This window comes from Microcaecilia unicolor, chromosome 2 (assembly GCF_901765095.1).
Source record: "Microcaecilia unicolor chromosome 2, aMicUni1.1, whole genome shotgun sequence".
NCBI lineage: Eukaryota > Metazoa > Chordata > Amphibia > Gymnophiona > Siphonopidae > Microcaecilia > Microcaecilia unicolor.
Window position 1 is genome coordinate 45497735 of NC_044032.1, and position 22923 is coordinate 45520657.

The 22923-nt window shown below is 42.4% G+C and overlaps 1 protein-coding gene across 3 annotated transcripts in view; it reads right to left on the minus strand.

Annotated features, from left to right (window-relative positions):
* The window catches only part of PIAS2 (protein inhibitor of activated STAT 2), a 133260-nt gene that overhangs the window by 91586 nt on the left and 18751 nt on the right, over window positions 1–22923 (minus strand). For all 3 annotated transcript variants that reach the window (XM_030192913.1, XM_030192910.1, XM_030192911.1), the window contains 3 exons: window positions 13646–13696; window positions 13440–13530; window positions 4691–4825 (listed from right to left, as the gene is read on the minus strand). In XM_030192913.1, the coding sequence (XP_030048773.1) occupies window positions 4691–4825; window positions 13440–13530; window positions 13646–13696 (277 nt within the window). The remainder of the gene's footprint in view (window positions 1–4690; window positions 4826–13439; window positions 13531–13645; window positions 13697–22923) is intronic.

The following is a 22923-nucleotide window of genomic DNA, read 5'->3' on the forward strand; positions in this document are numbered from 1 at the left end:
CAAAACAATCTGGAGAGCTGGAAGATCCGGACCAGACCAGCATATCTTCTGGAACACGGGAAACAGTAAACCATCACTTCGCAGCATTCCCCAGGTCTAAACCCTGAGGTGACTGCGAGCCAGGGACCTGGGCACAACCGTGACACGAGTGTGTGCCCTTTGACATGGGTTGCTTGAGTGTGCGGCCACTTAAGGTCCCATAAATGGAGGAATTCCTTGCATTAGTAGAGTTTGGGTCTTCTAGGTGGATGTTGATGTCTCCCAGTATTAGTATGTTGGGGTTGGCAGCACAGGTGTTTGACATGAAGTCCATGAATTGTGATTGGCATTCGTTCCAGTTACCTGGTGGTCTATAAAACAAGAGACAGTTTAGATTGTTCTGCAGGGTAGTGTGGTTGATTTTAATGGAGGCAATTTCAAGTTGTGGTGATATGGACTCGGCAGTGGTTACAGTAGAGAAATGTGGTCAGTGGATCAGTGCTATGCCTCCGCCTCTCTTTTCCTTTTTGGTCCAGTGTGTGATTTTGTAAACCGGGGAGCAGAGGACTAGGATTATAGGGTCCTTTTGGCCATGGATCCAGGTTTCACTGATGAAAAGCAGGTCGAGGTTTTCTGACGTGATCCAGTCTGTTATTATTGCTGTTTTATTTACTACTGATCTGGCATTGACATAGCCCACTTGAATTTTTTTGGTAAGGATCATCTATCTTTGGTGTTATGTGGATTTTTGTCAGTTGTCGATTTTTTGCTGGTGTGGGTTTGCTATGACCGTTCTTTCCCTTATGTTGAGATTGTCTGCATGTATGTGTTCCTCCTCTGTTTTGATTATAGTCAGTTCGGATGAGGAGTGGTGGGTCTGGTCGGACTTTGGTAGTTATGTAGTATGGGTATGTTGTTGTATTCAGTGTGTGGGGTTGTCAGTGTTAGGTGAATCAAGGATAAGGAGTAGATTGTTAGGATCAGTTTGCCAGTGTTCATTTTGGGATCAATTCGCTCAGGACTGCTGGTGTGCAATGTTAGATGAACACTCACAGTTAGATGTTCGGGAGGATTGCCCTGGGGTGTAGAGGCTCCTTAATTGTGTCAAAGGTTGGGGTTATGGATCTCCCCTGGGCTCTGAGATTCCTTAGTTATGGGGGCTGATTCGCTGGTCAGGGGTAGGATTCCTGGTAAACCGGCCCCAGTGGAGGGTTAGGACGTCCAGGCAGGCAGGTACAGGGTCCCGTCTTCAGCTGGAGAGGGCGTTGGTATTTCATGTCTTCTTGCAGGATCCCTGGTCATAATCTCTTGCAACTGAACTCAGTCACTGCATAGTGGGGCAGAAGCAACAGCAACATCTACAAAGGAGGGTCTAAGTAGTATGCAAGTCAACCAATCTCTGTGCACACAATGTCTTCATTTACTCCTTCTAGATGAGGAGCCTTTTTTTTTTTTTGGCCTTGTAGTAACTGTGGAGGCAGTTTGGGCTGTCCTCACAGACATCCTGCCACAAAAATGCCTGCAGTCAGCCTATGTTCTGAACCCAGACACATCAGGAATCTTTAACAGGTGACAAAGTTCTGATATTTCTTCCACAAAGAGGGAAAGACCAGAATCCTGACTTCATCTGCGACATTCTCCATAAGAATGAAGGAAAACCGTTTATTTTTAGTTTAGAAACAAGGAAAAAAATGGACACAACAGAAGTGAAAACCTCTTCAAAAATCAGAGCGCTTCATTTTCATGTCATTTCGGCAAAGCTATATGCGGGAAGTTCACAAATTCTTAGAGTTTTACATTTGTTCTAGTTCTGGGCTAGCTGTGCCATCCCAGTGCTGGAAGATGACACTTGTGTGCCTGACTCAACGCTGCTTTTCAAAAGTTAAAAGCATCCAACTTGTTGAAGCTCACTTCTTAAAGAAAGAATTTTGGGTTGTGCATCAAGGGCAAGTTTCAAACCGCCTGTAATGAAATCCACAAGTACTTTGTACCCATAATTTTTATATTAATTCAAAATAAAATATGACCGCACTTTAACTTTGAAAATTGTCTAAGGAAAACATACCAATAGAGAGTTGCAACTACTTATTTTGTGGATATTTTTTCCACTTAAAACTATCCACATCGTTATATCACCCTGTATTTCTTCACGTGATGGAGATATTCTTTTTTCCTTGTTTCCTTTGATGTATTGAGGAAATGTTTATTACATAAAAGCAAATTAAAAAAAAATTATCTACACTGTAAGAATCCCAACCCTATCCTTGCTCTCCTAAGAACAGCAATATCCCAATATTATGGAATATTTTGATAGCAACAGCAAGTCATTTTAAATATTTAGGAATTACTTTCAATACCAATCTTTTAGGACTCACACACTTTCAATTATGCAGTCTGGTTTCTTGGCATTGCGGCATCTACATTCTGTCTGTAGTTACTTTGACTTTGAGACTCTACACCTCTTATTTCATGCCCTACTGTCTTGCTTGGATTACTGTAACGCGGTCCTTGAAATTGTTGCACAATATCAACTAAAATGGTTGCAGCTTCTACAAAATACAGCTGGCCTGACTGAATTTGTGGGCTTTGCAAAGAAGTCATGTCACCCCCATCCTTAAAAGATTACACTGATTGCTTATTTCTTATCGTTACCAGTTCTAAGTTCTGCGGAATCCCCTCATACCTCTCAGTGTTGAATTTTCCATGCGTTTCAAATCATTCAATATATGAACAGTACCTTATTCTTCCTCCTCGGGCCCACTTGGAATCCACATGAGACTTGGTGTTCTGTTTTCTTGCCCCTTCTCTGTGAAATTCTCTCCCTGTTTAAGAACTCTTCTTGAAGAAGTTCAAAATCCTGTTAAAATCTTTTTCACCCTGGCCTTCACCTCTTAGTTTGCTGGGTTGGTCGTGGTCAGGAACCTAGTTACTTTCTTAGTTTGCTTGCTGCATTGGTTGTCTGTGTCTGCCATATATACTGATTAGGAGCTAATTCTTTCTTTTAATTTTTGGTTTTATTGTAAACCAACCACTTTGTCCTGTTCATCAGAAAAGGTGGAATAGCAAGTTTTATTAAACATTAAGTTTCACTGAAATGTGGGTTAAAATATACATCAGGTAAAACAGTCATCCGCATGCATCCACCATGAAGTGGTACTTGCAAATAGAGCATAAATCCATGGAACCCTGCCCGAGCTCCACCAATAAAACTCCATAATTTCATTGATTTACTTTATTATATCGTCATAAGAAACAATCTTCATTCGCAATATTTTATATAAACTACAAGAGTTCTCAGTGTTTCAGATGTTTGTTCTCCCAATTGTTAGCGAGCTGTAAGAAATGACTGCATCCTCTATTCCTCAACATGGACAGTATGAGATGATTTCTGATCTGACAAAAGAGTCTCCACTATCACTGAAAGCTAACACAGAGGTTCTCAACTTAGCCATTGGGACGCACCAAGCCAGTCTGATTTTCAAGATATCCACGATGAATATGCACAAGATAGATTTGCATACAAAGATATCAGTGCATGGAAAATTTGTCTTCTGCATATTCATTGCGAGTATCCTGAAAACCTGACTGGCTTTGATATGTCCCAAGGACTGGATTGATACTCCTTGCTCTAACACAAAGACAATGACCCCCCCCATCCACACATTATCCTTCCTAAGGAGAAGATAAGGACACCATTAGATAACAGGGGAACTTGTCTTAAAGCCAGAACTCAATATTAAAAGGGCTTGTTCTGGTAAATGAAACACAATTATATTTCTTTTCTTACTTTTGTTTGTTATCCTGCCACTCTGTGCTGTGGCACAGAAAATGACACGGGGACAAAGTCTGTCCCCATCCCTGCAGGTTCTGTCTCCGTCCCCGCCCCATCCCCGCAGTGCCTGTCTCCGTCCCCGCCCCATCCCCATGGGCTCTGTCCTCATCTGCAGAAGCCGCGAACAATTATGATTTTATAGTTAAATCTTTTTATTAAAGTATAAAAAGGAACAATATGCTGTGCAACTATTGTGTATAAATTACATATAGAAAACAATAGTAACAGTGAGCAGCCATAATAACTCTCCTCACCACCACCCTCTACCCTTCCAACCCCAATAATAGCTGATTTCTACTACCTCGAGGAATCCTAATCCACCCTGTTAAAATGTCCAGGGGCACAAAATACAACCCATTCTGTATGCCCTAGAGGGAAAAAAATGTGCCCTATGAAGCACTGTTATGACTTTTTAATCTGTGGATGAATAAGTCATCAACAATCTCAGGATTCAGTTTAGCTCTCCTGTCTTCTACAGTCCTTCTGGCAATAGAATATATCTTCTTAGAAGATGTGCTAGTAGCAGGATGTACAGGATCCCCCATGCAAATTTTGCTAGTTGTGGCCAGCATGTTTGCTTGTTTAAAAAAAAAAAAAATCAAAATATTGTCTGCATCACGCAAACATAAATAACAGTCCAGTTCATTAACAGGCTTCAAAATAGAAAATGACAAAGTTTGTCCCTGTCGGCTCTGTCCCCATCCCTCCCCGTCCCCTTCGGATCTGTCCCCATCCCAGCCCCCATCCCCACAAGCTCTGTCCCCGTTCCTGTGTCATTCTCTACTGTGGCACACTGATTAGTCACTGCTACTTGTGAAGGCTCTTTTAGAATAAGATGTTGCGCATGTATAGTTACAGTAATACAAATGTACAATTTACCTTCCCAATTTCAGATGCCCAAGAAATTGAGACCTGGTTTGGCACTGCTGACGATAACCTCACTAAAGAAGTAATATTCAGTGGACGTCCAGGCCTTTTCTGTTCTATTCCATTTTTGGGAGGTGGAGCATATCCCTGCAATAAAAAAGGAAGGGAAAGAAGAAATGTTTATTTCAGTGAAAAATTAGTTTTCTTATGTATGAAAATAACACTCCACAAGATTCTTCTCCTTTGCATGAAATGGATTCTTAAGGCATGACCATTACTTTGAAAGTACTAGTTGCAAAACTTATGATTTTAATGCAGCATTTGCATAGTGTTTATGGACAATGAAGTTTACTCTTACTTTAAGTTACTCACCTGTAGCAGATACTGTCCGAGGACAGCAGGAAATATGTTCTCACAACTGGCTGGTATCATCCAATGGAGCCCTGTTACAGACATTACCAGTGTTCTTTTGAGAAGCCTTTGATAGGCCCAACCACACAAGTGCCTGATAATGAAATCTTGTTTAGGGAGGATCCAAGCTTGTTGACTGTGTGTTGAAGGATCACTACCAAAAACAAAACCTTTCAGGTCAGGAACTTCAGGTGGCAGGTGTCCAGCGGCTCAAATGGAACTTTCATCAGCTGGGTGAGGACAACATTGAGGTCCCATAACATAGTGGGAGGTTTGAGACGGGGCTTGGTCAAAAGCAAACCCTACATAAATCGAACAACTAGAGGCTGTACAAAGATGGCCTTGTCTTCTACATGGTGATGGCAAGCTCCAATTGCACTGAAGTGAACTCTTATAGAGTTGGTCTTGAGACCTGACTCAGAAAGGTGTACAAGGTATTCAAGCTTTTGTGTAGGGCAGGAAAAAGGATCTAAGGCCTTGCCCTCAGACCAGGAGGCAAACCTCTTACTTAAAACTATATGACCTCTTAGTGAAATCTTTTCTAGAAACAAGCAGGATGCGGGAAACACCTGCATGTAGACAGAGAGAGTCAATTTCTAACCTCTCAACCTCCAAGCCGTGAGGATTAAGGATTGAAGGCTGGAGTGCAGGAGAAAGAGACCTTTCATTCTGGGAATGAGGGTCACAAAGCACAGGTCTTCAGAGGCTAACTATAGAAGTAGAGGGAACCATATTTGATTTGGCCAGTAAGGCGCATCACTCTGCTCAGTCTATCTGCCATGCTACTGCTGCTCTTTGCCAGGTATCTAGCCCCAAGGACTATACCATGGCTGGAGGCCTAGTGCAACATTCCAACTGCTTCCTGACAACAGGTATGAGCCCATGCCTCTCTGCTTGTTCACATAGTATATTGCAACCTGGCTTTCTGCTTGGATGAGAACAATTTTGTGCATCAGCCAATCTCTGAAAGCCTTTAAAGCATTCCACATGGCTCGGAGCTCCAGGAGGTTCACGTGAAGCTGAACCTCTTGAGTAGACTAATGATCTTCAGTGTGAAGCCCATCTATATAAGCTCCTCAACTCATTGTCGGTGTCTTGTAGGGAGGAGGAATTTGGAACGGAAGCCCCAAGATCAAATTGAGCTGAACTGTCCATCACAAGAACACAAGCACCAAAGTGATGGTGATGATGGACAGCTTCCCTGTGGCCTGCACCACTGGGAAGCTAGTCCACTGAACGTGCCTCAAATGGAGGTGTGCCATTGGTGGTGAAGGCCATGTGGCCTAGCAACCTCAATATCTGCTAATCTGAGACCTGCTGGCTCTGCTGAAACCTCAGAGTACTGTGAAACACTTTCTGAAAACCCTGGCCACAGATGCGAGGCCAAAGGGCAATACTGGTAGCTATGTTTCCCTACAGAAATCCAAGATACTTCAGGTGACAAGGATGTATCTGTATGTCCATGTTCAAAAATGTATGAAGGACAAACCTTGAGGGCATTTAAACAGCAAATGAATGAACACTGTAGCACTATTAACAATGGGCATACAAATATTCCTTTAGTTTCACGCTGTATAGCTGAATCCCATGATTTTTCCTTACTCTGTTTTGTACTAGATCAAGTTTTACCAAGTCCGAGAGGTGGTGATCGCCTGCATAAATTGCTCCAGTGCAAACCGTGCTGGATTTATACACTTAATTCTATGGAACCCAAAGGTTTAAATGGAAAATTGGAATGGATTAATTTTGCAGAGACAAGATGGCGTCCTGAAGAGAACGCTGTTAAGCGGCTCTCCACCCGATTTCCCTCAACCTACAAACTTTTACCTGAGCCATGCCGAAGCAGAGGGGCAGGCAGCAGGTGATCCCTCCCACAGCTGCTGGAGTTACGGGTCCGATGGACCGCTTCACAGTGCCTGGTGAAATTGTGGGGCTGGATTCTTTGCTGCTGGAGGGAGCGACGGGAGGTTCCTCGCTCCACCAGCTTGAGGCGGATATCACCTTTAGCCCCGAAGAACGGAGCCCTCCGACGATGCCGGCAAGGGATCGACTGCAGGGGCAGGAAGTACTCAGCGTCTCTGACCTAGGAGTGCTACCTGCAGAGGGACTTGCTATCGGCCAAGAATTACCGGTTTCTGGAGCTGGAGAAGAAGGAGTCAGCATTATGGCAGGTGAGAACCAGGAACAGAAGATTACAAAGAAATTGACAGAATTGGCTGCAACCAGTAAGTCATTTTGCCTTCTAAACCTGAAAATATAACTCTTGACTCGATATGGGATGCCCTAGCGGGGCTCGATAATTCATTTTCTCAAAAGTTATCTCAGATGCTCCAAGTAATTCAATTACCTTTGCAAAAGATTGCAAATTTAGAAACAAAAATGAGCAATACTGAGAAAACTTTAATGGCTTCATTTGATATTCTGAACTTAACACAAATACTTCAAGAACAAGAAACGGTGACACCAGCAACACTGATTGTCTCTTTTGTACTAGAACCCGACTGGGACTGGGTGCTCAAACAATTTTTCCGACATTGTGATGAACTTTTCGTGAAAAACAAAATTAGAATATTTCCAGATATTGCGAGAGGAACACAAAAGAGACGTCAAGTCTTTCTAAAGCTCCGTCCTAGGGTCCTAGTTAGGAGGACTATTTTGGTTAAATTTTTCATGTAAATGCGTGATAAAAGTTAATTCAGTTAAATATATATTTTTTGAAGCAATTGAACTGAGTAATTTTCTAGATTCTAAGTTAGCACCTGCCATTCCTATCCAACAACCATTGGCTTTGTCTACATCTACTCCGTAAATTAAAAAAGACTAGGCATATAATGTTTCTCTTCTATTTCTAAGTAATATACTTAAAAGAAAAAGTTTTCATGGAATTTTACCTCGTCTTTCCCCATATTGTGGACTTGAAAAATATGAGATAGAATACTGTTTCCTTATAATTTGAATTTGTAATGACAAGATGTATAATTTCTTCTTTTTTTGCATAGCAAGTGTTCTTGTAAAAAAATTATTAAAGCTTATAAATAAATAAATAAAAAAAGGAATGGATTAATTTTTTTTGTGAATACTGCAACATGTGAAGATTTATATATTAGAAAATGTTTTCAGCTTTCTTGTTTTGTTTTATTTTACCTATCAGAAATTTCATTGGGTGGTTATATATAGGCATGATAGATGTAAGCGCTTTTTTATTGGTTAAGCAGCTATGAATATTTATTCAAGCACTTTTCACTGGCACATAATGCGAGCGTTTTTAATGACTGGTCAGCCATGCAGATGTGCCAAAGATTTTCTGAATGGATAATTTAAGTCAGCATGTGACAAAGCCTAGGTGCCATGTTTGTGCAGCTTGATAGCTTGGAAGCAGCATGCGTGAAACTGAACTAAGGTGAGTTATTATAAAAAAAATTGCTTTTCAAATATTTATAAAGTTATGAAATGTATTATGTGTTTTGCAGAGTGGCAGTTTATGAGTGTGTTTTCTGGTCCCTGAAGCAGAAATGTGAAACATGTCAGACTAACTAAGTTTAGAAGCACTTCACATGCAACAATAGAAATAATGATTTTTAATTTTTGTCACCTTTTCAGCATTTTGTAACCTACTTAGAGAAGGTTTTTATGCCTATAATAAGATATTTAGTGTTGGTATATTCTGAAGCTTTTCCTTCTTGGTTCACACTATAGTGGTATTTGTAGATATGTTATTTTTACAAATACAATCACCATAGATACCATCAACAGTCACCATACTTTGATACCATCAACAACCACCCCAAAAAAGTGGCACTCTGTATAGGTCTGATTCCCAACTCTGTTCAGGATACCAATGGAGGAAACAAAGCACAGTTCGCAAGAGCAGCTACTCTACATATCCATATCTAAAGTGGTATTCAGAAGAACCCTGAAGAACATAAATTGATCAAACTGGTCATTGTGCCCTGATTTTTGAGAAATCATCAAGAATCAGTCTCTTACAGCTACTAATAACTGCAAAGAATGTAATATATGTTACATGGAAGGTGCTCAAATAAGCTAGTCATTACAGTAAAGACTATTTGGACTAATGGTTAAATAAGATATACTGCCAATTAGGTTTTAAAAAATGTATTCAAGAGATCAGAAACCATAATATATATTGAAAAACATCAAAAAATTATTACTTCTACTCTGTACTCTAGAAATCAGAAAAGCAAATATTTCCATAACATTTCCTTTGCTGTTGCAGCCACTACAAGATTTATTGTTAGTGGGTGTGACAGAACAGTGTGTTTTAAGCCCGTAAAACTACCTTAATTCCTGGTGTATTTCTCTAGTTTCGCCAGCAGGTGGTGCACGTTATCTTTTACTGTAAGCTGTTACAAAAAACTAAACTTTCCTTCTTTAGTTAACACAGATAAAGAAAATGTCTGCAGTGATATAATCAGCTATTTTTAGAACTTGTTGTTCTGGGCTCTGATTGGCCCAGGAGCTCATTTTCATTCGTATTTTACTGGCTTTTGCCCCACCTTAGCCAGAAAGAAAAGAGTAAGATCTCTTTGCTGAGGCTCTGTGACCAGTTCTTCCCAGGTACTTTTTAGAAAGAAAACAAATATTTAGATAGTTTTATAACTGATCCATATTTCAGTTACCTGTTATTGTTTGCTGATTGCACTTTTGCTGTTCAATTTTTAAGACAATAAACAATTTTCAGTTTGTTAACTGTCTATATTGACTCATTTAGAATTCTGGAGGTTTGCGTGTTAGGTCTGAGTGTTTTCTGGGAACTGTGGTACCACTGGGAGTGTGGCCCCAGTAACCTAGAAATCACTGGGGATAATTTGAGAGCGGGAGACTCACCCAGAGGTGGTTGGTAGTCAGGACCCAGTTGGTGGGTAGGAGGTAGAGCAGAAGTGTCAGGTGCAGGTAGACCTGAGCTGGGGATAGAACCTCTAAGTGGCCGTAGGGTAACCCCAGTCGAGTGGCTAAGCGTTTCATGACAGTGGGACAAGAGTAAAGTTACTAATCTGTAGTAGATGTTCTCCGAGGACAGTAGGCATATATTCTCACATGTGGATGATGTCATCCAAGGAGTCAGTGAAGACACTGTCACAGTGCACTTTAAAACTTCACGGCATTGCCCCTACCATGCATGTGATAACGGCACTCAGGTATACTCTGACAGTTAGTTTTGAGGCCAGAATCAGAAAGGTGGATGAAGTACTCCATAAGGGTAGGAAGAGAGCACTTAGCAGGGTCGAGTGCTCTGGCTGTATACCAGAAGGAAAATCTTCTCCACTTGAAACATTTCTGCATAGGTTTCCTACAGCATCCTAGCGATACCATTAGGAAGATTTAAGGAATGTTTATTGTTTATTAATGTAATACATGGCCTACATTGTGCCCAAATCAAGTTAGTCTACATTGTCAAAAGGAGTGGCCTAGTGGTTAGGGTGGTGGACTTTGGTCCTGGGGAACTGAGTTCGATTTCCACTTCAGGCAAAGGCAGCTCCTTGTGACTCTGGGCAAGTCACTTAACCCTCAATTGCCCCATGTAAGCCGCATTGAGCCTGCCATGAGTGGGAAAGCGCGGGGTACAAATGTAACAAAAATAAAATAAATAAATTTAAATCTATGTCGTCAAAAACCAAGTCGTTAGGACTAGAAAGCAAAGATCTGGATGGAGGAGAGACCCCTTGTTCTGTATTAGGTTTAGAAAAGGATCTAACCTCAATGGTTTCTTGTACAATAACTCTAGGATAAAAAATAAATAAATCTGACATGGCCAGTATAGAACAATTACAATTATGGCCCATCTGTCTCGATGTAGCCTGAGAAGAGTTTTCTTAATGAGAGGCAGTGTGGGGGGAAGCATATAAAAGATCTGTACTCCAATGGAGCAGGATGGCATCTGGGGCTACACGGTTTGGAGCATAGATTCTGGAACACAAGCGGGGAAGCTTGCTGCTCTGAGAAGTCAACATGTCTATCGCTGGGGTCCCCCACCATTGGAATATTTGACAAGTCACAGGCATCCTGAAGGACCATTCTTGAGGCTAAAGAACTCTGCTCAATTTGTCAGCATTCTGTTTGCTGGCTAGATAAACAGCTCTTATAGAGATGTTCTGAGTAGCTGTCCAGGTCCATATCTGGATTGCTTCTCGATATAGGTAGTAAAAACCTGTTCCTTCTTGTTTGTTCAGGTAATATATCGTAACCTGGCTGACCGTGCAAATGAGATTTATCTGATTGAGGATACGGTGTTGGAAAGTTCTGAGGACATTCCAGACTGCTCGCAATTCCAGGAGATTGATATGTTGTTGTTCTTCCTGTGGGGACTAAGAACCTCATATTTGGAGACCATTGAGATGAACCCCTCCCCTCCCCCACCAACCATAGAGGTATCCATGGTACGGATTTTGTGATGTGGAAAGGGCTGAAATGGAAGTCCCTGAGTGAGATTCTGGGGAACCATCCACCAAAGTAGAGAGTGGTGTAGCTGTGAAGTAACTCAAATATGGGCTGAAAACAATCTTGTGGCTTGAGACCACTGAGCGCGCCCCACTGAGGTATTTTATTACATTTGTACCCCACGCTTTCCCACACATGGTAGGCTCAATGCGGCTTACATAGTAACAATATAAAGAATTACAATTTGTCAGAATATACAGTTTGTAGTGAACACAAAATTAATGGGGTTAACGGATAAGTAAATTGAACATAAAAGGAATTGGTATTCAGAAATGAAGCAGAGTCAGTGGTTACATAGACTGCTGAAATCATGTGGCCGAGTAAGCAGAGCATCTGATGTGCAGACACTTGGGTAGATTTTGATATCTGGGTGAAGAGATGCATTATATTGTCTGCTCTCAGTTGAAGGAGGAAAGCTAAAACCAGAGTAGTGTCCAGAAGAGCTCTGATGAACTCTAAGGTCTGAACTGGCTGAAGATGTGGTTTGGGGCGATTTATCACAAACCCGAGTTCTACAAGACATATGATGGACAGAACTGAAATCTGTGCCGCTTCTCAGAAGGCTGCCTTGATTAACCAGTGATCAAGGTAAAAGAAGATGTGTAGACCCAACTTGCGGAGCAGTGCAGCTACTCCTGGTAGAATTCTGCGCAAGGAAATTCAAAGTTTTGCGCATAAAATTTGCAAATTCAGCAAAATTCTGCACAAAATTCTAAATCTAATATAGAACAAGGGGTCTCTCCTCCATCCAGATCTTTGCTTTCTAGTACTAACAACTTGGTTTTTGACGACATAGATTTAAATTTAAATTTGTAATTATTTTGTGCAGAACTCCCCTATTATAAGGGATGGCATCTCCCCCAGGCACGAAATACACACCCCTGCAGTTTCCCATGCACTTTCATATAGACCTCCACCCTATTCCCATGCATGTGTACACACTCCCCTTCATCCACCTTTTTCTAGCCCCCTTCCCTGCACCCACACTCCATACACCTTTTCAAGATTCACTCAATGTATAATTAAACTCTAGAATTCTTTGCCAGAGAATGTAGTAAAAGCGGTTAGCTTAGCAGGGTTTAAAAAAGGTTTGGATGGCTTCCTAAAGGAAAAGTCCATAGACCATTATTAGAATGGAATTGGGGAAAATCCACTGTTTATTTCTAGAATAAGCAGTAAAAAATGTATTATACTGTTGTGGGATTTTGCCAGGTACTTGTGACCTGGACTGGCCACTGTTGGAAACAGGATGCTGGTTGATGGACCTTCGGTCTGTCCCAGTATGGCAATACTTTGTACCCCCTCCGCTCCTACACACTCAGTGGTCCACCGCGGTAGGAGAAGGAGCTGCAGAGCCGCACATTGGGCTGCTTTCTCCTACTCTTCCATCTCGGGCCCAACTGTTCCTTTGAGCCACGCTGCTTAAAGGAACCACCGGGAGCCAAGACAGCAGGTGAGTACATACGGAGGTTGGGAGTCACTTTCCAGCTGCCGATCTGTACCATTCTGCTCTACAAAGGCAGACTGCACAGAATTCTGTGAGGAAAATTCTGTGCAGTCTGCTGAAATAGGGAATTCTGCACAGAGTAGTGGCACAGAATACATTTGTGATACTGAGAAATAGTTTTGACTTCAGAATGCTGAAATATACTGTTCAAACAGAGGAAATGACACAATAGTTAAAGTTAGAGGCCCAATTTCAAGTTTGCTTTAGCCACTGATGCTCACCGTGAAGTCCCTTCATTTCCAACTGTCTCATAGATCGAAACTCTATAGGACAGAGACTCTCTTCATGTGTACATATGTTGTAATTTGTTGTAGGGTACCTAGTTTTAGGAAACCACACAAATGCCAAAATAAAATAAAATAAAAAAACATTTCAATGACTTACTGGCAAAGGAAACAGCTTCCCATTTACTTTTATACACAGACTGTTGGGATAGTTATCTTCTTGAGGACAGCTAGTCTCAGCTAGACACAACCTATTTCCAAAGAGAAGTTTCATTCTTAAGAATTATTTCACATTTTTGATGAAGTCAGTCTTTGGATTAATATGATTTAGTGAGAAAATAGTTTCATGGAAAAATTAAAAACCACCTTAGTTGTACTTGGACTGTGTAATCTCTTCTGCCTCCAGGCAAAAAATCCCTATAGGAAAAACAGTGAGATCAACTTCAGTGATTCAGGCTAAAAATTCAAGAATTTCAATCATCAACTACCTGAAGGAATATAAAAACTACTACTACTATTTAGCATCTGTATTGATAGTTTAACTTATATTTTATCATATTAACTATACACCAATTTGTCACTGCTGCAAAAAAAAGTCTGCCCAAAAGGATCACATTAATCATCATAATGATGTATCCTAAAACAGTGAAATAGATACTTTAATAATATATAGTACAGGTCAAGACTAAGAAAAATTCTAATAGAGTGGGGTGGTGGGAAGAGGTCAGTGCTAAATGATTTGAAATCTGGAATACCCTCACAGATCCGTTCTGTATGCACAATTCTATCTCAGCCCACTTATATCCATTATCGTGCTGTTTAATATTCGATGCCTCTCTCTATCACCAGACAGTCTGCAGCTGCTGGGGCAAGTGATAAAAAAAGGTTGAGGCTATGGCTGCTGAGATGGTCGATTGCTATACATCACCTTGGGCGATTCATAAGAATGCATTAACAGACATACATACATAGATAAAATTCTAGTTGCTCCAAGTGTGGCTCTTAGATCCTAAGAAAATTTGCCAAGGCCTGTTTTAAGGCAGTTTGCAATCCACAAAAGGACATGACTTCCGATTCTATTCCTCTTCTGTTGACTAAAGGGTGTCTCATGAGGAACTTTGTCAAATGCCTTTTGAAAATTCAAACCAGCTCGCCATTACCCACTTGTTTTATTTTTTTGTTACATCAATTCATTAGATTTTTTTTTTATGGTAAGGCAAGACTTGCCTTGCTGAACACATGCTGACTCACTCTCATTAAGCTATGTCTATCTACATGGTCAGTAATTTTTGTTTTTTGAACTTCAACCATTTTAACTCCGCACCAATGTCAAGATCATTGGCCTACAGTTTCCTGGCTCACACCAGGAGCCCCTTAAAAAAAAATTGGTGTTACATTGGTCAACCTACAATTCTTTAATGCTGTTGCTGTTATGAATGATGGGTTACCAATTCCAAGGAACAGTGTAGTAATTTTATGTTTGAACTCTTTTGGGATGCTGGGGCGAACACTATCTGATTCTGGTGATTTGTTGCTCTACAGTTTGTCACTTTGAATCTATTACATCTTGTAGATTTATAGTGATGTGTTTTAGTTGCTCCGAATCACCACCATCAGAAAACGTTTTCCGTATGGGTATGACCCCAATAACCTACTCAGTAAAGGCACAGGCAAGGAAATCATTTAGCTTGTCTGCTATTACCTTATTCCTATCATTTCCCCCCAATTTTTATCAAATTGAAAAGTACAAATCAGCAAACTTAAACCCTCCAACCTTCTCTCATCTTATTCCTCTGAGCATTTTTTACCCTCTGATTGTCCAGAAATCCAACCTGTGCTTCAGATGTACTTGAAAGAAAGATTTTAGTATTAGTTCTTGCCTCTACAGCATGCTTCTCAGTGTCTCTTTTTTTAAACCAAGACAGAAGGTCATCTAATCTGGTTTACCTTTTACATTCCATGGGACAACCTCTGAGAAAAGTTTCCAGTGACCTTTCATTCACTTTGGCCTATTTGCTGCTTTTTGACATTGCTGATGACCTTTTATTTCTTCATACACTATCCTCACTTGGATTTTGGGATTCCTATCTCGATTCTCCTCTCACATCAAACTTCTAATACATCCTCCTCTGCCACTATACCATTATGAAAGTATCTCCATTAGAGGCCCACTGACAATGTGGTTTTTTTTTCATTTTCGTTAGTACCCGAAACTGCCACCGAAACTATTCATTCATTTTCTGCTGATAATGAAGACGTGCCTGAAACTGAAAACAAAAGAAAAGACCTCGAGTCTAGTTCTGTGAACAAATTATTTTTTTTATCATCATTTTTGAAATGTCCAGATAAAAGGAAGCCTCCTAAACATACTGCAACAACTGCACACCTTTAACAAATTAATTAAAATTTTATGTACACAAAGTGACATCTATTTCAAACAATGTTGTTAGAAACAGATGCCACTTTGTGAAGGGAGGAGGAGTGCACAGAGAAGACAGAGGGGGCTGCCAGGTTCAGTAACCATAGGGATCATTTCATAGAAATCCACCTTAACGTTGAAATGTCAAATTTTAAAATAACACTACCCAAAAGTTAGAGTTTCTAACACAGTTAATGTCAACCTGAAAGTCTGAAAAGTTTAGATCTGATGCTGAAAGTGTCCACCTTTCCCCCAAATATATTTACGCAGTTGATCCAGCTAACTTAAGTGGGATCAATAATTAAAGTCCAACAAGCGAATATTGTAAGTCATAAATAATAGTTTTTCAACGTTCTCCCCACGCAAGCTACTGCGTTGATCTGCATACAGCTGTCCTGCTAAACTAAACAACTGCTCACTTGCTTCAGTAGTTAGTGTAGCAAGTACTTGATGTTGGCTAATTCCAGACTTGGAAAAATGGACTACAATACCAATATCCAAAAATGTTGATGGAACAGGACACACGTGGCTCCTTCAAATATGCTTCTAGCTCTTGTTCATACAGTGGCTCCCATTCAGTTCCAGTGATAGACTCTAATGGTATGCTGTCATGTGCATCCCACAGTCCTGGTGATGTTGATGCAGGCTGCTGGGCAGTTGATGTCTCATGTCCCATTATGGTTGCTGCCGATTGCAAATATTCTGTGATTTCCACTATGGCAGCTGCTGCTTCCTGCCTAGAAAGATATGCATCTTTGAAACAAGTGTGGCAGCGATGGTGTGAAGAGATGTTTTATGACAGGTAAAGCGGTGATTTATGGCATCATACAGCACAGCCTTCATCTCCAGTAGACTTTGATCACCAGAAGAACTCTGCATCTTGCCCTCCAACACTGCAATGAGTGGAATAATAGAGATGCATGCATTAAATTGCTGCAACACTTTTACCACATATTCTGCGAGTTCCCATTTTGCGGAAGAAAATGTGTTAATGCCGCCATGGTCCACACTGAATAAATTGACAGCCCTGCACTGCTCGACCAGATGTTGTACCATTAAGTAGGTGATGTTCCAGTATGACTCCACACTCTGCAGAAGTTTGTGTGCTGGTATATCACAAGACTTTTGACAGCCAGCAAAAACTTTCTGCATGCCTGTTTGCTGTGATTCAACCAATGTTTCAGTGAACAATGCATTTTTTTTTTTTTGGCAAACCACGTACAGGGTACTTAAAGGATAAAAATCCCCTGAAAGAAAATCAAAATCCTTTATCCCTAAAATCAAAGCTACCTCACCAGACTATTGAAGACTGCACAGGCTGTCCTTCTACCTCTGCTGAGACTGAGAAAATACTGGCTACTGTATGTACTGCACAGGTTATATAGGCAGTGTTCAAAGCTCAGTGTTTTTCTCAGTCTCCCTCTGCTGGTAGGAGTACATAACCCACGCGTCTTGACCGGTCTGGAGGGTCGCTGAGGAAACACAGATTATTTGCACCATGATCATGACCTTTCCTCACAGTTCCCACTGTTACAGCTCCTTGCAGTTTTGAATTGAGGTATACATCATCATGATCCTCCTCAAGAACCACGGCACTTAAGATCATTTTATGCTTGGCTGGTCCATGGAGGAAGTGTCCCATGAAGCTGAGCAGGTCTTTGTTAAATTTCTCCATACATTAGTCGTGAAGGACACCCAGTTTGCCTTCCCTAGCAGTTTCTTTACATGCTTAAAAATGGTATTGTAAGTTGAAGGCATGAGTGAAGTATGATAATACTTCTGACTTTAGTTTGTAGTGCAGAGGACCTGCAGGATCAGAAAATTCAGTCGCTTAAATGCTTCACCTTCAACAATGGAGTATGGCAACATGTCGACAATCATGACATCCATAATTGATTTGTCATTACCCTTTGCATCTTCACTGTTATCAGCGAATGGTAGTTGACGGCCCAGCGTAGCTGCAAGAGTTGGCTGGATTAAAGCAGCAGGTACTGTGGGTTCATCTGCAACATCGACTCTGGCCTTTTTACGTGCCACTTCAATGGAGTTTTCAGCAACCCATTTCAGAAGTGCTGTTGATTTCCTTGTGGCATATTTAGCCAGGTGACATTTCAGTCCATGGACAGTTTGAAATCTAGGTTTCTCACTGCCCAGAGCCAACATTTTTTCACACTCCTTGCACAAGGCTTTTCCTGGCTCAGCAACTTTTCATAGGAATTCCAAATTAGATTTGTTGCCATATATTCTGGATTTATTCACCAGTGTCACTCTAAGTAGTCTGCCCAAGTCCAACAACTGCCCTGCATCAACATAAACCACATACATACTTAATGGAAAAACTGATTTTTAAATATAGTTACAATATCTCATATCTTTAAACTTGACCAGACACAAGTCTACTATAATGACAAACATCTCATCATACATGACATGATCCTGCAGTATAATTACAGCCCACCCAGTGGCATCAAACCATTCCTATCATTCATCCCATAGCTAGGCATCAGCCCTTCCCTACTCCCTCTCCCCCCCCCCCCCCCCCGTAGCCGTGTCAGTCCTGTCCTATCCCCTCCCACCATAGTCTGTCCATCTTTCCTGTCCTTCTCAATTTCCCTCCCCTCCCCACTCTGAAGCGTAACAGCATTAAATATAAAACTTTTTTTTTAATGTTACTGGAAATGCAGAGCCCACCCCTACTCAGAAACCCTATATTAAATATAAAATTTTTGTTTTGCTTTTTTATTTGGGCACTGCAGAGACCATCCCCATCTAAACACCCACGAACATGAAATATACAACTTGGGCTTTTTTTGACCTGGGCTCTGAGCCTAACCCCGCCCAGAAACCCACCAACAATCACTAAACCAGAGCTGCCAAGTTACCCACTCCAGCAGGAGACACTTTGGTCAGTCCTGGTTTTAAACTTGCATCCCAAAGCAGTGTAGCATTTGTAGTCCATGACTCTACCCAGATATCATCTTCTACCAATCACTCCTCATTCTTTCACACCACCTACCTATAGATTTCTTTATCCCTCCCCATTCCTCCTCTGTCTCCCTGTTCCCTCCTCTATATCCCCGTTTACTTATCCAGATAATTCCTTCCTAACCCTTAACCCCCGTTCAGTCCCTCTTCCATTCCTATTCCCTCCTCCCCCTCTCCCAGGCCCACTCGACTCCCAGTCCCAAGAAGTCTCCCAATTCCTCTTACCTGCACTGCATTAATCTCTGACAAGGGCTGGCAGAGTGCAGCAGCCACCCACGGGCTTGCTTCTTTCCTAGCCCTGGCCTCCTTGTGCTGTGGACAGTGCTGTGTCGCTGGGGAGGGGGCAGCAACAAAACTCTTTCAGCAGATAGGCTATGGTGACTTGGAGTTGCAGCAGCTGAGCTCCTTTTACAGCTGGCAGTGGCTGTGATGGAGACTCAGGTTTCACTTGCTGCCCTGAACCAGCCTCCCAGTTCCTGGTGTATCCAGGGGGAGGGGGCGGAAAGCAGAGCACCGCAGGAGAGGGCAAGGAAGCCCCATGTACGTCATTCACTCACTGTGCAGCCAGCTCAGCTCTTCTACGGTACTGGTCAGCTCCAGGCTGCAATTTATTAGTGCACAGTAGGCAGATGGCTTCTCAACTCACATCCCAGAGCAGTGCTTCAGAGCTGGACTTTCAGTGGTGGAGAGAGAGGCCGCTACAGTGTGCGCGAGACAGGTTCTGCACACATCACCATCAACATGCATGTACCATAGATCAGGTAACCTCTTCGTTGCTAGCACGTGCGTGTTGAGCCTGTAGGAAAAAACCCTGCTGCTTGGCCATTGAGACACTGTTCAAAAGCCTCTCTCTGTAACAGGAAGTTCTGCCTCAGCAGGTCAGGAATCTGATGATCCTACCGCAGTGTGGGTGTTTCGTAAGGAGTTGCCACCTTCCTATATATCTAAGGCTCTCAAGGTTCTGAATGTCTGCTTCTGATAATGCCACCGCTACCATCTGCTAATCCACTACAGTCTTTAGCAGTGCATAAGGCTATGTAGTAAGTCACTTCTGCTAAGTGGGTCATATCAGGCACTGCCCCACTATGCAGAGACGTAGCTAGGTGGGGTGCAAGGGGAGCAGCTGCTCCCCTAAAAGGATTTTGAATAAAATGGCACTTATGCGGAACAGCTCTTCAGCTTCACACAGACGCCTATTCTACAAACGGTCTGCTCCTCCTGACATCAAAACTGCTATGCCCACATCTGCCAATCTAAAAATGGCGAGCCTTCTTATGGTATCTTCCTATGGTCCCAAGCAAAGCAAAGAGTTGACCAATGGAACTTGCTGGTCACTTCCAAATAGTATAGGAGTATATGGTGAACATCCAAGAAGCGGGAAGAGAAAAAGGTGGAATGGGATGGAAGGCAGAAACTACCGTATGCAGAAAAGCCAGGACTGTGAGCCCGTCACTAGTAGAAATCTAGAGGATCTCAAACGAATGACGTTGGGAGTTCTGAGAACCTGCCAGACTGGATTGCTAAAGAAAGCTAGGCTGCCCAGCACGATAGCCCTGATGTCGTAAAGATAAGGGCGAGCCTGACCCGACCGAAAAGAACTTGTAGACATGTCCTCAGGAAGACGCTAAGTCTGTAAGTCACCCAGGTCTTCCACCAACTTCATGGAGTCCTCAAACAATAGTTGCCCTGAAAAGTGAGCTGAACCAGCCATCGTTAGAAACTGCATTCATCACCCAGCAGCGCAACCACATCAAATGACAGGCTGTGACCGCCAAAAAAGTCTGATGCCTAAAAGAAATCGTAGAAGAAAACTGGCAATTAAGCCGGCCTCGACTCTACATCTGGCAAGTGAGGAGGAGGTCGACTGTCTGTCTTCTGAAAGGGATCAGAAATCTGTTGCTGCCAGCTACGGCACACCCTAGCAGCCTACAAGCTGCAGATAGCCACCTCCAGGGAGAGAGAACTGAAATATCAGCAGAAAGCTGTGTTGAAATCACCCATTGAGACTAAGTTGGCATGAAAGGAACCATAGAGATGGGGACCAAAGCAGAGAAGGAACCCCTGAAGTGGTCTGATACAGACTCAGGCCAATGAGAGAATGTCCACGAAAGAGAACTTTGTGCCCATAATTTGAACCTATTCCCATATCCTGGACCTGGTAGGGAAAAGTAAAACCTGACTTGGGTTGGCATCTGTTGCTGAGGAGCAAAAGAAGGAAAGGACTTCCTAAGCCTATATGAAACAGCACTCCCCAATAAGCCAAGATTTGTGAGAGAAACAGCTGACTCTTGGTGACATTGATTACCAATCCTAAGGACTGAAGACGAGTAGGTATCTTGGATGATGTTTGCAGAGTTTCTTGATAGAGAGAGCCACAAATCAGCCAGTCACAAGGTATGGATGAACCTGCAATCCATCCACACGAAGGAAAGCTGCCACTACCACCATGACCTTGCAAAAATGTCCTCGGTAACATGGAAAGGCTGAATGACATCGTCATAAATTGCTAAGATCCCTCTGCAGAAAGGAGCACTGGGAATATGAAAGTAAGTTTCCTTGAGGTCCAGGGAGGCTAGAAACTCTCCTCACCAGACAGAACTATTACACACTGCACATTGTGAAAAGTTGAACCGTAAACACCCTAGACTCTTATGATGTCCAAACTCAGCTGGAAGGAAGCTCCCTGGTTGAAATTACAAAGCAAAGGGAACAACTTCCCATTCCCCAATTGCAACTGGGGACAGACTCGACTGTGCCTATAGGAAGAAATGTTGGCAAGGTGGCAAGAACTGCCTGACAAGTGTTTGAGCTTGCATGTAGACGCCAAGAAAAATCTGTAGTGAAGTCCAAGTTGTAACTGTGCGATAGAAAAACTAAGACACATCTGAGCTGAGGTAATCTTGGTCCACTCCTCCTGAAACCAGTACAGGAGTCCTGCCTGAGGAGTGACCTCCCATCATTGGAAGATGCAGCAGGCATAGGTTGACCTGGAGTTGAAACAGAGCTCATTCTACCAGCAGCCAGGTGGCTTGTCATACTGGAAGTGGAGACCCTGAAAGTGGTTTTCCTGGCCCCACAAACCCTACGACAAAACCAAGCGGATTAAAAATCATCCTTAAACTTGTCCCCTGGCATCTCCGAGACTTGGAAGTCCCTCAGGTCTTTACCCAACTGCCCTAGATCTTCTCCAGTCCCAAGGTTACTTCCAAAAGGCAGGTTGCCAAATGTGACTTGGAAGCCACATCAGTAGTCTGATGCCTAAGCCAGAGCTAACTTCTTGCAAATAGGGACAAGAATTGGCTGGTGTGACTATGCACTATAACTGCTGCGCATTGGAGCTAACAAGTGTGGCTGAGAACCAGAGACAGATGGTGTAGCAGAATATGGCTGTTGCACCATTGCGCACTACAGATAGCAAGCTACAGTGGGTCATGAAGCACCCCTAGAGCTCTGTGCTAACTCTCAGCTATTAAGCTACCTCTACACTGAAGTAGCTCCCGGACCTCTCCTCATGAAATTTAGGTACCCCATACCATGAAAAGATGCCAAAAATGCCATAGAAGCAATTAGAGGTACCTGGTACGCTGCAGATACCGGGGCAGCTGAGGCTAGTATGCGAAGGTGTGGCCAGTATCAGCGTGCAAAGAGAGACAGAGAAGGGCAATCTTTAGTACAGTAGAGTCCTGACAACTGTTCCAGCCAGGCAAGCAGTGAGAGAGAATGAAATAAAGTATGTCCCACAGGAAACCTAGCTGAGCCCACAGTTTCTAATAGGATGGATAAAACCAGCCATGAACTTGTAACTTTCAGGCTGAAAGGCCAGCCACCGTCCTGAATAAAACTAGTTTGATGGAAACAGTACACACAGAGCAAATGCCACCAGGGCAGTACAGAGGGTGCAGGATTACCTTGGAAACCGAGAGAAACCTGAGAAGCCTGCACTAGCCTCAAAATGTAACATTTCTCACAGAAACATGGAGTCAACAGCCTTAAGACTGACTGACTAAACAAACTGTATACTGCCATGCTCTGAGAAAGAGGAAGAGGGAAAGAGTGAAAAGCCTAGAGTAGAATCCCTAATCCTGATCCCTTTCTCACCTCCATTAATGATGTACACACACCCTGAACCTCCTCAAGGAGGGTCCAGAAATATTCTTAGTGTAAATCACCTAGTGAAGGACAGGCATCTCTACCAGAAGACTTTCAGATAGTCAGTACTTTCCAAGCTGAAGCTTAAGGC